This window comes from Drosophila bipectinata, chromosome 3L (genome assembly GCF_030179905.1).
Source record: "Drosophila bipectinata strain 14024-0381.07 chromosome 3L, DbipHiC1v2, whole genome shotgun sequence".
In the NCBI taxonomy this organism is placed as follows: Eukaryota; Metazoa; Arthropoda; class Insecta; order Diptera; family Drosophilidae; genus Drosophila; species Drosophila bipectinata.
This window is the reverse complement of record NC_091738.1, coordinates 17,600,591-17,617,831: the sequence shown is the minus strand read 5'-3', so window position 1 is coordinate 17,617,831 and position 17,241 is coordinate 17,600,591. Positions and strand designations below refer to the sequence as shown.

Genomic DNA, 17,241 nt, shown 5'->3' with positions numbered 1-17,241 from the left:
TAGTAGTGTTAAATAAATTGTAAATTTAAACCGCATATTTTAAGCTTTCAGAAGTAAAACTATAAACTAAAATAGGAAGTATTTTGGTTTGGCTGTCTGTATCAAATATTTAATGCGTAACAAATATATTTAAGTGTGGAAAATTTTTAGATTTTAGATTTTATTTTGAACTTTTCTTACTTTGCAGTTACTTTTTGCCATGATTCAACGTGGTGTTTTTATATTTTTCTTAGTTTATTGTAAACTTATTTTAGGGGTTGAGGAACCTAGTCAAATTTCTTATGATTATGCCCTGTCTCACATACACATGGTTCCCCTATTGGAACTCAAGAAACAGGCAGTAGAAAATCTTAAAAACTATTCAGGGGTTTTGGAAAATCGTTTAAAATATATAGAACTGTAAGTATAAGATTTAAAATATATTTGCATTTACAAAATAATATATTTTCAGAGGCATCAAGCAAATTGAGCATCTTTTAGAACGCCAAGAATCATCGAATACTTTTAAATTGTTTAAACTAACACGACATTTGTATTATGATGGAAAAAAATGGCTTAATTTTCTAAAAGAAAAAATCGGCCGAAGGGAGATGGCCAAGGCTCATAGCTTACGTCCCAGAATGCCGACACGTACCGATTATATGGAATCTCTATATGCAATATATAGACTTCAATCAACATACGATCTTGATCCTGCTAAGATGTCAGGAGGTTTACTGAGAGGAAAACAATACAGGTAAGACTCGAAAAACATAACATAACATAAAAACATTAAATATTTAATACATTTATAGATCCAAAAAATGGAGCTCTTTGGAATGCTTAATGGTTGGAACTATCTATTATTTGGATGAAAACTTCGAAAATGCGGAAATCTGGTTTCAACTGGCCCTAGAAAAGTACTACCAGCACTCAATACCAAAACAATTTGAAGTTCTAGGCATTCCTTATCGGTTTGTCTTGATATTGCTGATGAAATCAGCAAAAAGTTCTGGACGCTATGACGCAGCTTTGGAATATGCAAAAAAAGGAGCTTCTCTTGAATTACATTCGAATTATTGGAAAGATCAAATGGACCAAGTTAAAGCTTTAATTGAAAACCCTAAGGTCATCGAGCCATTTAGGCCTGTTAAACCTATATTTAAAACAGCTTGCCGCAAGGAATATCCTCATGTCCACTTAAAATGTCGATACTTGAAAAATTCTGCCTTTTTGAAGCTGGCACCTATAAAAATGGAAGAGGTATTTCTAGATCCTTCTATAAGTATTTATCATAATTTAATCAACGAGATGGAAATCTCCTTGTTGAAAAACCTAACAACTCCATATTTGAAACGAAGCCAGTTATATACTGAAAATTATTATATTCTTGATGATTTTTCCAATCTTCGCACTTGTAAATCCATGCGACTATACGATTCCGATCACTCTTTGCTTGAAAAATTAAATAATCGTATAACAGATGCCACAGGATTAAGTGTAAAAGACTCCGAGATGCTGCAGATTAGTAACTACGGCATTGGAGGACATTTGGTTGAGCATCAGGATTTTACAACCACAACTGAAGGTGAATTTTGGATTCCAGGAAATCGTGTGATTACAGCGTTGTTTTATGTACGCATTTATAGAAAATTTGTAAAATATTTCACTAATTATTTTTTGTTTTAGTTAAGCAATGTTGAGCAAGGCGGCGAAACTGTTTTTCCGAATTTAAATTTAAAAGTTTCCACCCAAAAAGGTTCTCTGATGGTCTGGTATAATTTATTTTTGAACGGATCTACTGATTCACGAGTTTTTCATGCATCTTGTCCTGTTCTAATGGGAGATAAATGGAGTAAGTTTTTAGGAAATGTTAAAATATTGGTTATTACATTGATTTTAATTTTAGTTGCCACCAAATGGCTGCGGGAAAAAGCGCAAATGTTTATAAGAAAATGTCCCAAGGATTTTTGAAATAAATAAATGTAATCATTTAATAAAAAACTTCTTTTCGGAAATATTTGTAATTATATTATTGTATATTATTACTATTTAAGTGCACTTTTGTAAAAAAATTAGAATTATGCTTATAATTTACCATGGACTAAAAAAATTTATTTAGTCAACCTTAACTAACTAATATCTTAATAACTGTAACGTTCTATTTCAGTTTCATATAAAAATGCGTAGAATACTGTTTAGTTTTTTAATTTTTCTTGCAAATATGTTTTTGCAATATAAGGCCCAGGATAATAACATTTACACCTCTCATGACTTTGCCATATCCCTAGAATCCCAATTATCACTTTTAAAATTACAAGAAATTCATGTAAAAAATTTAAAAAACTATAAAAATAAATTAGCTGAACACTATCTTTCTATTAAAAGGTAAGTGATAAATTTTAAACTAAACTTTTAATGTTATTTAATTGATAACCACAGGGCCATAAAGTATACGGAGTATATATTTAATTCTGTGATGGAAAATAAAGAAAATATAATAGTTTGGTTTAAATTTCTGCGCCATATGCACAACGATTGGCATCAGTATCTAATGTTGTTTCGAAAAGAATTGGGTTCCGATGAGATTTTTCGTTCCCAGGAATTATTAGAAAGACTTCCCACATCGACGGACTTTGAAGAATCCATGGCAGCAATTTATAAAATTCAAGTCGTTTACGATTTGGATGCCTTTAATATGACGCGGGGAATATTAAATGGCAAATCATACAAGTAAGAAAATTATTACTCATTTATTTAGTTTATATATAAATCCTACTTTTTCCAGCGTTAAAAACTGGAGTGCAGATGAGTGTCTTATTATGGGTCTATTAAACCAATTGCTAAAGCATTTCGGCCAATCGGAACAATGGTTCCGACTAGCCTTGATTTATTTCAAAGGCCATCCACGTCCCAAGGAACTGGACATAAAAATTTTTAAATTGGCCAATATTTTAGAGTTATTGGTTGAAGCAAATAAGGATCTTGGTGGGTTTAATGTGGAAAATATTGAAATTTGTGGTTAGATTTATAAAACGTTACTTTGAATTTTAGGACGTTATTCAAAAGCAAAGGAATATGCCAATGAGGTTTTAACTTTGCAACCTAATCATAATTACATAAAAACTCAATTACTTAAATTAAGCCATTTAGATAAAAAGCAACCAGAATTTACCAAGGAGAATGAGAAGATGTATCAGCTCCAGAAAGCCATTTGTACAAAGGAATATCCTAAAATTTCAGTAAAACAAAAATTAAAATTGTCTCAAGCAATAAATCTGAGGTACTATCCAAACTTTCTTACTAAAAATGAAATAGAAGCCCTGAAAATGGTGTCCAGACCTGAATTGAAACGCGATGAAAACTTGTCTTGGAACTGCAGTTGCAAAATCGCCGAACTCAGAAGTTCTACCCGTAATATAGTCAACATTATTAATAAAAGAATTAGGGATACTAGTGGACTGGATAAAAAAGGAAGTGAGGTCCTTGAAGTCATCAATTATGGCATATCTGGAAACTACAATCCTGATGATAGAGAAATATCTAAAAAGGACCATAAAGCCAATGTTTTAATATTTGTATGCATCGGTTTTAAACTAGTAATTTATTTTTTAATTATTTCTTATCTTCAGTTGAACAATATTGAACAAGGTGGAGAAACCATTTTTCCCTCATTAAATATTAAATTTAAACCGAAGATGGGAACAATGCTGTTATGGTTGAATTCTGAAAAAAGAGTTTGGCATCATCAGTGTCCACTTCTCGTGGGAAATATGTGGTGTAAGTTTATGTGATTATTTAAAATAGTTTATAGTATAATTACTTTTTTTGTTTACTATTTTCAGTGGCTATGAAGAGGTTGTATTAAAAAACTCTATAAAATATAAATTAAATTCACATTAAATCTTGATAAAGAAAGTGTTTACTTTTTCAATTTTTATCAGCTTCATCAAGTGCGCCAGTTGTTTTTCATGTTATTTTATCTTGATTGCTTTTTGGGTGATATATTTTCTAAAGCAAACATATGGTCGGTCCTTCTGCCGAAAACGAACATTTAATGTGTCTCCCATAAACAATCGGAATGTCCTGAACGCCATACATTTTCTACTGAATTATAATGACGCGACACTTAAACCATAAAAATGGCAAATTTACACTTGCTGTTTTGCGCCAGAGGGCGTCTATCCGATAGATGGATGGAATTTATATGTACAACCTCTCTGTCTGGACGGATAAGGGATTTTGAACTGGTATCCTTGGACCTCCAGACCGATGCGTTTTTGTCTTTGTCTGCAATCAATTCCCCTTGAGTAAACAAATCACTTTGGGATCCTGCCCGAACTGAGATATATCTGCCAGACCATGGAAAATCAAATGCACAAGTATGTGATAATCATATTCGAATTATGATGCTCCAGCTGCACAATCTTTGGCATTAAAAACCAATTTATGCTAATAACTTACATTTGACGAGTCGTCAATTTGGCATTTGTTTACAGTCGAAATACCAGATACTCATTCGCCGACTCACGAATATAGAGTAGGTTGTAAGCCGTGGCATTATCATGTCTAAGGCCTGCCAAAAATTAATTTTCATCTCTGTGCCGGGCTTTTGATTGCCGTTCTGTGTGCGTGTGGCATACAGCCTTTGAATTTTATTTTCAGCATTTTCATTCATTCATACGCGTATTAAAATTTTTCCCCTTCCAGCTGGTTGTCTTGCACGCACGGTATTCATGGCTTTGAGGCTAAAGAATTCGGTTGGTTAGATGTCTTTATTGTCTATTTAGATTCTGACAGAGATGTGCAGAATGTTACGTTTACAAAGAGGAACTCATTTACCAAATCACTAAAGAATGTAATTAAGTATCTCGAATTGAAAGTTGATGAAAACAAACATTTCATTTGTAATTTCTTGGAATTAGACCTATAACCTTCGGCAGCCACAACATGTTCACCTATGAACATTGAAAATTAATTTATTTAAACACAAAATCAGGCTCAATTGTCATGTCATGTACCTCACACAATCCAGACACATGATAACCTTTTTGTAGGCGAACCTTTCAAGGTTAAGTATTGCCAAAGTCTGTCAAGTCGCGATTGATGTTAAAACCTTATCTCGACAACTTGCCAGTCAGTCATCACAAACAATTCTCTTCAACTATCCAGGCCTTTGTTCCACTCCTGTCAGGCAGAAGAACCTGGTAGATTGGGTCCTGGCATCTTGTTTAAATGATTATTTTTATATTAAAGCAGGATTCGGTTTCAGTAGAATTCAACACAATGAAAAATATGTCTTTGTTAAGGATAATAAAATGTACAATTTATGATCTTTAATAAGAAAAGATGTAGGCAAACAGGAACTATAGGATAACAGCCCTTTTTAGGCCTCAGATTTTACTATTTTTTCATATTTAAATTTGTATTATAGCTACTTATTTTTCCAAGTGCTAAATATATGCATCTCCTAGTATGTGTGGTTTCTCATTTATTGCGAAGGAAAACTGTTTTCATTGTGTGTAACAATTGATTTCGATTTCGACTGTGGCTCTGCCCTCGCCTTTGAATGAATGGCATCGGAGTTACTAGAATGTTCAAATGGAAATAGAATGAAAATACTCGTCACATCGTCTAGGATTCATTTTGGGCCAAAATACATACGACATACTATACTACATACTACATACCAAATACTACTCATCTCATGTCTGAATTTTGTGTGCGGCGCTTCATTTACTTTATGTCTTTTGTCTGCTCTTTATGTGAACATGGCAACAATTTGAATGAGCTCTGGGTGTATATTTCTTGGCTGCTTTTTTCCATCATTTTTGGGCGAGCTGCAATTTTATGGTTTTCCATCAAATGTTTCTGACTGTTCTATTATTTATTGTATGGCTACTTGATGAGCATTTGCCGAAAACGTTTTATGGGCTTATTTTTTCCGATTCTTGGTTTACACGGGAAAAATAGGCATTTTCAAAGGATAAAAATAAAGATTCATTTAATTTGTATATTTTTGTAAAATAAACATTTATATGGCTATTAAAAGAATTTTTTTTAAACAATAAACTTGTTTAATTTGAATTTCATGATGTCTTTTTTTAGGCTTTAAAATAATTTGTATATTTTTGTAAAATAAACATTTATATGGCTATTAAAAGAATTTTTTTTAAAAAATAAACTTGTTTAATTTGAATTTCATGATGTCTTTTTTTAGGCTTTAAAATAAAGTAGGTCCTAAAATTATATTATTAAAATATCAATATATGTTATATATTAGATCTTGTTTATTTAACTTCCCAATATTTTTCTCTCTGTATATTCACTATCAATCATTTCCCTCAAATGAAATGTCCATTTAATAACTTTCCTAGACATTTATGAAGTGTCTGTGAATTGCAGGAGCGTGTTTAGTGTTCAGCCTTCGGCCTTCGGCTTTCATCTTGGCCAAATCCACTTGTCACAACCTGTTGGACCATCGTTTATTGTACACTGGCTGCTCAAAATGGTGGAACTAATGTGCCGCCGTATTTGAATTATTATCAGAAGGCCCTGGTATTAGAGGCGTAACGATTTTAATGAGGCGAACGGAGGGCGCAGAGTGCAAAAAATGGCCTGGCGCAAATTGCACAGGATTTATTAAGCGCCGGCGACTTTTGACGAAGGACGACGTGTCATTTCGTTTTGTAATTTATAACCAAAACATAACCGAGAAGGAAAAATCGATTTGCGATATGCGATCTGACAGGCTCAGCCTCTGGAGAACTTGCCTTAAAGTTTAAAATTAAAGTTGGTCGGCGCTGGCTGTGCCATATTTTGCACTTGTTGTCGGGACAATAAAAGGAATGACCATAGTCTGGCCTTGAGTCTTGAGGTTTAGGTCATTTTTATGGCTAGTACGAGGGCTTGAAATACTCTACCAGATTGTGATAAATAATGGTAAATATTTGACTAAAAATACTCATTTTAAAGCTTAGAAACTGTAGATAAAATATATTCTAATAAATTATTTAAATTCTAAATATGTTTTGTTAATAAAAGCATCAAGTGTCCGTATAATTTAGCTGTTCTGCTTGTTGTCCAAGCTGAGATCCTTTACGGAGAGACCATTGAATTATGGATGCCTCTTAAAGCGCATTCCAAGGCTGCACAGTCCTGGACTTCTTCTGTCTGCTGAATTTTAAATGCGTTCGCATTCCTCGAATGCTTGTTTTGTGCCTCGTTGGTTACCCAATCGACATTGGTCGTCCTGGTCCTCGTCTTCGTCCTCCTGGAGCACTTCCAAGTCCAGGTCCAATTTGCCCAGGATACTCGTCTGCTATTGTGCACACACGCGCCGCTCTAATAATCCAATTTCCACGTGTTGACTTACGTGTTGTGACACTTGAGTTTGTCCCCCGTGAGAAATGTACTCTAGCCCGTAGACCATAAAGCACACACTCCACCAGACATACATATAACACTGCTATTATAGCCATGGCTAAGGAACAATTTCATTGCTGTCTGAAGAAATTATTTAAAATGTTAAGTTGAAAAGAGGTTTGCAATTCTGTTGCTTAGATATGTATGTATACTTAATAATTAAGATAAGTCACTGTATATTTTTCTTATACATACATTAGCTCTGATTTACCCATAATCTTAATATTAAACCAATTCTTTTATATTGGTTTAAGCTTTAAATTAATATGCTAGCTTTTAGTGTTCAATGTTATCCAATTGACCATTTCACGCCCCACTTTCTCTCTTTTATTTGAAAACCACAAGCTAATTAGAAAGTGGCCAAAAGAGGAATTGCTGTTAGTTGACTCTTTCATCTATCTGTTTCTATTTTATCCTTTTTTTGGCAATTTTCCACGCGAATCCGCAATAAATGTCTGGCCATGGGTAGTGTGGCGAAACCTGGATTTTAATTGCTTAAATTGTGAAATAGTTTTCAGATACTATAGTTTAAATATTCTAAAGGGGTACAGTTAATAAAAATGTGCAAATAAGTCCATTTAATTAAAATTTGAATTTATTTATAAGCTCTCCATTTAAAGTCCCATTTTTAAACACATCTTCAGCTCGCTCAAGTGGCTCACCCACTCCATAAAAAAAAAATAAACAAACAGCTCTGGCATCTCATGCAATTTGCAGCAGTCAAACGCAGGGCGGACGGTACAGTAAAGCTCCCCAAAGAAACCGCCCCAACATTGCCGTTGTGTCCACGCCAACCGAGCCGACAAAAGGACACTGGACAATGGGCTTGTGATGCGGCAATAGTGAGACAGCCGTGGTCCTGCCACCGGATCCAGAGAGTCCTGGAGCCGTGCTGGACTCTGGGTCCGGTGCTGGTCAGTCTCGCTGCAGTCACTTAATTTCCGTTTCCGCTTTTCACGCTTCATTGTCCGCCTTCTGGCTCTGCAGCACCGGTCTCTGTCTCTGGTTTAGGTTTTTGGTTTCTGCCACCATTTTTTTTTCACACCCCCTTGCTCCATTCTGTGCAATTTAAACCAAGCTCCCCAATGAAATATGCTCGCAAATTAACAAAGGCAATTAGAAGGTGCTTAAAGTGAGCAGCAGACGGGAATTGTTTAACCGAGTTGTGTCTCACTTGCCTGGCAATTGTTTTCCCCTAATTTGGCTAGGGGTTTCATCATGAGTTTGGAGATGTTTGGATATTTAGTAAAAAGACTTTAATAGAATTTAATTTTAGTTTTAATAATTAATCAAGTCAAGAGTCCTCTCATTGTTTTTAGGAGATGACACTAGTCTAAAAATATCCTATTATTCTTTGTTGCACATTTTCAACTTTCAAGCTTTTATTTATTTTTCTATTTTGTTTGCTTTTATTCGCAGCTTGGTCATTTGGCTGTCATGCAAACAATGCCGCAGTGTGGAGCACCAGGAGCATCCTTTGGGCGGCGGAGAAGGGACCAAAACTTAATTAAGTCTGATGCTGGGAGGGTGACCGAACGCCACATCGCTACTGTGTTTCGTTAAAAGGATTGCCAGTGGAAAGAAAAATTGAGTGTTCGGACGCAACAAAGTTGCACATAAAGCGGCGACTTTTCGACTTTCAGGAGTTTCAGGACACCGCTGATGTCACACGCGATGGGGCAAAGACCAAAAGTCAAACCAATCCCCCATCCATCAGGCTTGCACTCAAAATCAAATCAAACACCGACTGTAAAAATGTTATTTGTCTCGCCCAGTGTGAAACCAAAAGTCTGGCTTTGCCGACCAATCAACCGGATGTACAGATGCCCAAAGGTGGACAGAAGGATGGATGGATAGACTATATTGACTATCGACCCATAGTCACACCTCTACCTTTGAAATTCCCTACAGGAGTTCAGGAGTCATAAAAATTTCAAACTGTAAGCTGAATGACGACGTCGACGAGGATGAGGATGAGGATGAGAACGAGAAGGTAGAAATCATTCTCATCCTTGGATTCCTGCCGGGCATGCTGCTTAAAAGCTCAGCTAAGGGTCGTCTAATGGATGCGGCAACAGAGCACAGGACACCTGTCCATGCTGAAAATCCAGGCGATCCGGTAAATCCTGCAAAATTGAGCTGGATGAAATCTGTGCATTCGGTTTGATTTCCTTCTCTGCCATCTCAGTGTGTTGAAATTCTGTGTTTTTTTCATGGCTCCATTTTGGAGTTGACACAGGGAAACAGAATGTCCTGTCTAAGGATTGACCTTTTGATAGTTTGTTTTTTTTTACGTATTTTCACACACTGCAAGTGAGAGTCATGATGCCAGGAAGTAGAAGAACCTTGCAGTGAAAGAATTCCATAAAAACGGTAATTAAGATCTGAATTACATAGTTGTTCAAGGTCCTTAATTTGGTCACTTGAATCTTCCACAACTTTAAATATTGTAAACTTAATTTAACAAAAGTTAAAATGCATTTAGGGCTAGCTACTTGAAGTTGTATTTTATTCATGTATTTTAACAAAAAGAAAACAACTTTCCCCATCCATTCATGTCGAGCCTATGATGAAAATGTGCAAGGAACGAAAATGTGTAACTTTGTTGTATGTAAAAATTCATGCAACTTACAGAAATAAAAAAAACAATATAGGACACTAACGCCCACTTCAAGTGTCTGGCTCTGCTGCAAAATTGCCATAAAAACTTTGGCTGTCTCAATGGCAAAAGTCGTCAAAAGTGTCGACAACATTGTCGTTGCCTTCGTCCTTTTACTTTTTCGCACTTTTTTTTAGTACTAGCACTAAGAGAAAAATCTGTCAAAAAAATAATAAAATAAAAAAATCTTTCAATTATTCCAAAAAATATGATATGAAGCCTTTTTAATAAATAAAATATCTTAATATATAAAGAAAGTAAATAAAAAAGAAAGTTATGTATATTTTCCGTGCAGGGTAACGCTTCATAAACTGTGAGGTGTGTTAAACAGAAAATAAGGCTAAAAACCAGTGGTTTGCTTGGTACATGTCTGGGATTTGAGGTACTAAGGCTACAATTTGTCAGCAAGCTCTACCAAAAACTAAATTCTAAGGTTCGTTTGAGTGCAATTGCATCGCCACCCTTTACCCTTTCCCACTTCCGCTCAGTATGCAAATTATGCAAATTCGCCTTTCAGCCGGCGCCCCTTTCGCTTTTCACTTTCTAACTGACTGAGTGCAAGGTCAACATATTTATGCCCTTTTTAAAAGCCAAAGGCAAAGCCAGAGCCAAAGCTAAAGCCAACGCTAAACTAAAGCCTGGCTGGGCTATCGCCAGTCGAGACAGCAATTAAAATGCTTTAGAATTTAGTCCGGTGTCAGTCAGCGATTGAGTCACTTGTGAGAGTCGACTTGTTTGACAACTGCTAGATGGCAGCCAGATGGGTGGATGCCACATCAATGGGAGGCGCCACTTGTGCGAACGCGAATGGCAAGGATGAAATTCCTTTCAGAACTCTTTAAGGAACTCGAGAGTTTTGTAAGCAAAATGCATGTCGTAGAATACAGGATATACAGGAGTGTTTTGAGACTCAATAATATAATGTTAATTTAAAAATATATCTCTCACTAATTAATAACTTTTTCTAAGCACTTTCCCTTAATGAAATTCTCAAAAACTCAGTTATTTCAAAATGTAGGGTATGCCTTCAACAAACATATTCATTAAAAACTATTTTCAACTTATATTCAGCATAATTTGCAGTCTTTGTATGTGCAACGAGTGTGGGTGTTGACCTTGTTCTCCTGCCACACCATATGCTTGGCTAATTAATTATGCAACATTTTTGGGGTCATTCCGAAAGGGGGCTGTATGTATGTAGTCAGAGTGGGTGAACTAAGTAAGACCAAATGGTTAGATAGTCTGTGCTGGATTTATACTTAATTTATTACACTTAATTGAAATGCATTTCATATGAGTGGCCAACCATCTGCAGCTGCTCTATCTTTGTTGCTCATAAAGCTTATAAAGTTGTCTGCACTTTCGGTTGGATGTTTAATTATTGTGCAGACTGTTGTTTGGATGCAAAGCGAATACAATGTGAATCAGCAGCTGAAAAGATTTTGTAATTCAACCGTTTTTTTTTTATCTATCCATTGAATAATGCATGCAATCAGTAAGAATCTCTTGTTCTCAGCATTTCGGTTTCAAATATACCTTTTTGAAATTTCCATAAATTTTTTGTTGAATAAAAAACGTTGAATAAATCCTCGCCTTCATTAAAGCTTCTGTGAATCTTAATCATTAATTTCAGAAGCACCTTCAAACTTTTGGCTCCATCTTTTCCCTCTTATTTTTTTGTTCCTCATCAGCATCTATTTTTTTTTAGCTCATTGTAAATCACTTTAGCTATTCATTTAACGTTGCTTTTGCATTTTTTGCGTATAAAAAAATCATTGATTACTTTATCTTGAGTTTCAGCGAAGAAGCATCGTCTTCATCCCATTTCCGACTTGCTTTTCTGCAAGCTTCCTTCCAAATGCATTCCTTAATAAATCCTTAATCCTGTAAGACCTGGCTTCCTCTCGTGTACCTTTTCATTAATACAACTCTCGTCGTCGTTTTTAGTCTGACGGACGGCTTTTTGTGTATTTTATTCTCTCATTAAATTGGAAAATTCGATCAATCGTAAAATTCATTTACGATTCGCACGTTCAGCAGCCTGTGCCGGCCCGACAGAAGGACTGTGGTAAAATCAAATTGAAATTGTTTGAATTTAATTTTCATTGATGTGATGACGCTGTTCTTTTCACCTTTTATGACACCTTAAAGTCGCACATTTTCCCATTAAGTGTTTGCTTTTCGATTGATTATAAATTGCAGGTGCAAGTTCTTGGTATGACTAGGATTAACCCCAAAGCGAACCTCGATTAGGTTGCCACACATTAGGTCCACATTGATTTGGAGTCCTTTGATTCGTGGTCTTAACCACATACCTCTGCGCATTTCGCTACACCGCATTGTAATTTCTGCAAACAATCTCCGCCCTCAATCAATTAAATTTGCCCTGGCCCTGGACATGGTCAGTTTAATTCGGCCAAAAGCCACTCGATGACTTGCAACTGGTTTACAGCCATCGCAACTGGCACATGGCTGACAGGCGCTTAACCCCACCTGCCCTGGAGTATCCTGGGATCCCGCCCTCTAGGCCATCACTCAAAATCACAGTTGAAATCGCAAAATGCAGCAAATTAAAACAACGGCACGTAAATGGCTTAATAATTCTTTTTTTCCGCCAAGTGGCAGGACTCCTGTGGTCAGTGATGCTCACCTTTGTACCCTTTTTAAAAACTGTTTTGTAATTAAGCGGTTTAGCAGGAAATATGTAAAATGTTTGGTGTAATAATTACGATTACGTCAGATCAATAACAAATATATTAAGCTAATTTTAATATTAAATCTTAAAATTACATTAGAAAATGCTAAAAATGTCATATCTGACTGTAAGGACCCACATGAATCTTGGCCTAGACATGGAACGAGCCTGCCAGCAGGGCATAAAACTGGGTGACGCTTTACTTTTATTTATTTTCTGCGTAATTTCATAATTTATGCATAATAAAATGAGAGTTGTGGGCGCCCCTTGCTTATGGCCCCGGAAGTTGTCTAGCTCCTCACCGCCTTGCCCCGTTTGGCTGCCATCCAACTGACATTTTTCATAACCATTCTGGGGGAACTTGGGCAGAGGTTTACATTTTTCTGGCATTTTTTTCGCAGACCCCTCGTCTGTTATGGCCCCAGTTTGCTTTTTACTAATTTAACATTTCAGCGTCCAATTAACATTTTAAGCCAAAAAGCTTTGGGGAGTTTCCAGCGCGGGAAGAGAGTGTATTTATGAGTTTTTTTAGGCTACAAATATGTGGCTTATGAAATTTTTCTTTGTACCAAAGTTGGCAATAAAATTCAAAAGATAATTGATTAAAATGGAATTTCTCATGAATTTTGAACTTGTTTTAATAAAATATTGGTATAATTTTCTTGAAAGATGTTGATCTTTGATAGATCATCCATTTAAGAAGGTGAGGATATTATGGATTTAATTAATTTTTAGAATTTTAATAAGAAAATAATTACTGAGTAACACCAATACAAAATAACTCCAGAATTGGCATTTTAATTTCCAATAGCTGAGAAGTGCGTTTACCTTCTGAAATGAAAATACAAAGTGATGGAATCATCTACACTAAAGAAAAGTTTTCCTTAGTCCATGGGCCTTGAAGAACCTAATATAATAACTTCTTAAATATATAAATTCATAAGAAATCTCTTAGTTATTTAGGAGGAAAAACCAACATTATTTTGAGAACTTCATTAATTTTTTTTAGTGGGATAAACTGGGAAACACGCAGTACTAGTAAACCCTCAAAATGGCAATAAACCTTTCGGTAAAATCAAATGGTAAATGAAAAATTATGAGGGTTAAAGGAGTGTGTGTGTTTTAATGGGCCAGGCGAGGAGGGTTAACTCAACCCCAGAGAACTATTTCTACCATTTATCCCCCTATGTGGATGCATCCGATGCAGACATTTCTTATTCCGCAGGCATCGGCATGCACTTAGGATTCCCGTTTTTAATGCAAATGCATTCCAGTTGCATACGCCAAACCCATATGCAACGTGATGTGGAAATCCATTCACCGGGGTATGCACCGGGCTGTTGCATTCCATGGGATAATAGAAATTTCATTTTTATGTTATGCAATTTTTCGAAATAACTTTTCCCGAGCCAGAACCGACAACTCGCAACTGCTGCTTCTGTTTCTGTTGCTCATTAAAATATAAAAATTATGCTTTTTAATTTTGTTTGATCTCACTGGAGAAAGTTTTTTTATATTTTCTGTTGGTTGAGTGTGCAATCCTTCCCGGTTTTCGGTCGCTGTGTGTTTTGCCAACCCTTTGTCGTTTGTGTTTCGCAGTCGCCCTGGATGGCAAAAAGTTCCAGTTGCCAGCGTGTTAATTTGTGCGTAAACGTTGCACTAACGAAGCGGAAGCTTTTGCCCCTGCCACGAATAATGGAGCAACGCGGGGATAGCGGGGGCTTTTTGGCTGCAAGGATACTGAGGGTGGGATAGGGTGACTGGGATAGAGAGCGCGTAATTGAAATGGCATTTAAATGTTTCGGAGGACCTGTGTGACGGGCACCCGTCGTACATTTTCCATGTGAGGGAATGACATACAAAATTATGGCGGTTGATTAAAGGCGGCGGGGGTCGCGGGGCGAAGCCAGGACAGGAATTCCAAAGTTAAAGGTCACACGAACTTTGAAGTCATTAAAAACTATGAAGGCAAAGGCATTTTTCGGTGTCATGGAAAATATAAATTACTTTTTTTTCCAAACTTTATCTCAAAAAAGATTTAATTATAAATTTATGAAATACTTGAACCAAACACTGAGTTTTATCCAAAAATTCAAATCCAAAAATCGTTCTACTTTCTCGAATAACCTATCGAGTTTACCTTTAAATTGAATTTTCTTAATTGCCAACTCGTGTTGCTGCATTTAACCTTTGGGCTTCATCTGCAGGCATCCACCGCAAAACCAATTACAATCTAGTGGGCAAATTGTGTCGAACTTGCATCTTCAGTCTTGAGCCACGTGTGGCAAGGAGCGTGGAGCGAGCAGCCAGGCGATCCCAATTTTCCGGAGACCGCAAACTTTTCGACACTGTCCATTCAACACGACAGGGGGGTAGCCGACAGTTTGCGTGGCATCTCCAGCTTAGAGCTCCATTAGAAAGTTGCCACCGCACATATCAATTACACAAGTTTCCATTGGTCGCCAACGCCAACGCCATTGGTTGCCTTGGCTTATGGTCCTGGTCCTGGTCTTGTCCTGAAAATGCATGGAAATGCCAACCGCAACGGCAGTTATCCAACAGCTTTGGAAAGTTGGCCAGAGTCGTGACTGCATTTGGATTAAATTGAAATCATAATTTAACTGGCTAGCTAATGCAAAGTATTTAAGATTAATATTAAGAAAATATATTATATTTTTCCATGTTATTAAATTAGGTGTAACTATATTTTAAATAAGGAAAACAAGGGTACTATTTTATTATTTCCTTCTTGGAATCGTCTTATTTTTCCTGCTGCATTTTGTGGAAAAAAATAAATTCTTCTATTATTCCCCAATCCTTTGTGAAAATTTTTATTGAAATTTGTTTTTCCTTCCTCCGTGTTTTTGAATTGAATGCGTAAATATTATTATGCATTTGGCTGAAATGAAGGTAAAGTTTTTCTTTTTTACATTTATTTATTTTTGTTTCTTTATATTAAAGAGTCTTTTGGGGTGGGTAATACCCCAGCGAGTTGACCGTCTGAACAAAATAGTTGGGCAAAAAAATCATAAAAATGGGGGCTTGACCCGCAGAGACTTTTATTTGTTTACTTGCTCAGGTGCAATTCAAAGTAACTTTGAAAGCAGTTTACAAACACGCATAAATCTGACATAAATCAAAGAAAATTGTATATAAATTTATGAGCAAAGTTTTAACAGAAATATTCAAAGGTGAGAGTGGGAATAAAGAATTTTGACCTTTGAGTGGTTATTTACTTAACTAGTTTTTTTTATAGCACCACACCTAAGTCAGCCAATTAATAAGTGGCTTAGAAAAATGCCACAGATGCAAGTCTCTCATCTAAGAGTGTACCTTCGCTTGTAGAGGATTTGCCCTTTAAGGCGATGACCATTTGCACTCCGCAGTCTAGAGTCCAGAGCAGACCAGGCCAAGGACCTTAAGGCACTGGCCGGCTCTGACGACAACAGCGAAATGCATTTACAGCGTAATCCAATCACGGCAATAATGAAATGCTAAGTGCCAGCCACACCGGACAAACTGGTGGGAACGAATGGCTACGACAAGGATAAGACTGAAGGTGCTGGAGAGGAGAGAGGAAAAGGGGTGAAAGCCCATTTCAGGACTCCCAGATGGCGTAGCATTCAGTGGCCGGAAGCAGCCAGGAGGCCAGCAGACAAAGCTTCTTTTAACGCAATCTGTGCGCCAGCCGAAAATGCAACAGATCCTGCCGTGGGGTCCTCGGGCTCCTGGGTTCAAACTACAACCACTTATTCCCTTTTCACTGGGTCACGTTTCGGATTTTGCGAGGATTTTTTCCACTAAGTTTTATCCTGGTGCCGTAGTACACTGAAACCTATAGAAGATACAAGATTTTATGCAAAATTTAGAGTTTATTTAAAGCAACTAATTTAGATTAATAACAGAGTAGTGTCATTTTTTAAATTTTATTAAATCTTTCATAAAATTGTTTATAGTGCAGATGACTATGACTTTTAATAGCCCACGTTCCATGCTTGCTGGCCAACACTAGTTTGTTTCCAATCGTTTTGGCCAGCAAGCCCAGTTGTTAACGCTGATGACAATGGTCCTCCGGCTGCTGCTTCGTCCTTGTTTTCGACTTCTCCGAAAAGGGCTTTTGAAATGTTCCTGACAGTGACATCTTGGCGAGAGGATAGCTCGTCTAAAATCGATATATGAAGAAATGGAACTGCCATCAGACATCAAATGAGTTAAACTGCAACCGCAAACTGTGGCGTTTTAATTCAATTGCCCTCCAGGTGACCGCAAATATTTGACTGAAATTCCAAAGTCACAAACTAATTAACTAATTAAAGCTTACGTAGTGCTGCAATACCCACATTTTAGCCCAGAAATCAAATTCAAACTGGGAAACTTTTCTCATGAAAAGTGAAATAGTATTTCAGGGAATTCAAAGACTATCAAAGGCCTTTAGAAGTCAGGAGCAATAACGATACAGATGCCAAGGCGGAAGGTAAAATAA

General features: G+C 36.5%; 1 protein-coding gene and 1 long non-coding RNA gene across 5 annotated transcripts; one reads left to right on the top strand and one right to left on the bottom strand.

Moving 5' to 3' along the window:
- The first annotated feature begins 179 nt into the window (after positions 1 to 179).
- LOC108120375 (prolyl 4-hydroxylase subunit alpha-1) lies at positions 180 to 8,930 on the top strand. 3 transcript variants are annotated; one of them, XM_070279976.1, is made up of 10 exons: positions 180 to 399; positions 452 to 736; positions 795 to 1,614; positions 1,669 to 1,834; positions 1,889 to 2,367; positions 2,582 to 2,712; positions 2,768 to 2,967; positions 3,034 to 3,557; positions 3,612 to 3,759; positions 8,824 to 8,930. In XM_070279976.1, exons 6-10 carry the CDS (start codon positions 2,627 to 2,629, stop codon positions 8,913 to 8,915), a joined length of 1,050 nt encoding a protein of 349 aa, XP_070136077.1. In that variant the 5' UTR covers positions 180 to 399; positions 452 to 736; positions 795 to 1,614; positions 1,669 to 1,834; positions 1,889 to 2,367; positions 2,582 to 2,626; the 3' UTR covers positions 8,916 to 8,930. The 3 variants fall into 3 exon arrangements, with proteins under 3 accessions (XP_070136077.1, XP_043069887.2, XP_070136076.1); XM_043213952.2 differs by having other exon boundaries at positions 2,422 to 2,712; XM_070279975.1 differs by lacking the exon at positions 8,824 to 8,930 and adding an exon at positions 3,825 to 3,931 and having other exon boundaries at positions 2,422 to 2,712.
- LOC138926301 (uncharacterized) lies at positions 4,009 to 6,457 on the bottom strand. 2 transcript variants are annotated; one of them, XR_011442775.1, is made up of 4 exons: positions 5,670 to 6,457; positions 5,001 to 5,567; positions 4,822 to 4,937; positions 4,009 to 4,727 (listed from the first exon to the last, which is right to left on the bottom strand). It is a non-coding gene; the product is annotated as an uncharacterized lncRNA (long non-coding RNA). The 2 variants fall into 2 exon arrangements; XR_011442774.1 differs by having other exon boundaries at positions 4,009 to 4,937.
- Positions 8,931 to 17,241: the final 8,311 nt, after the last annotated feature.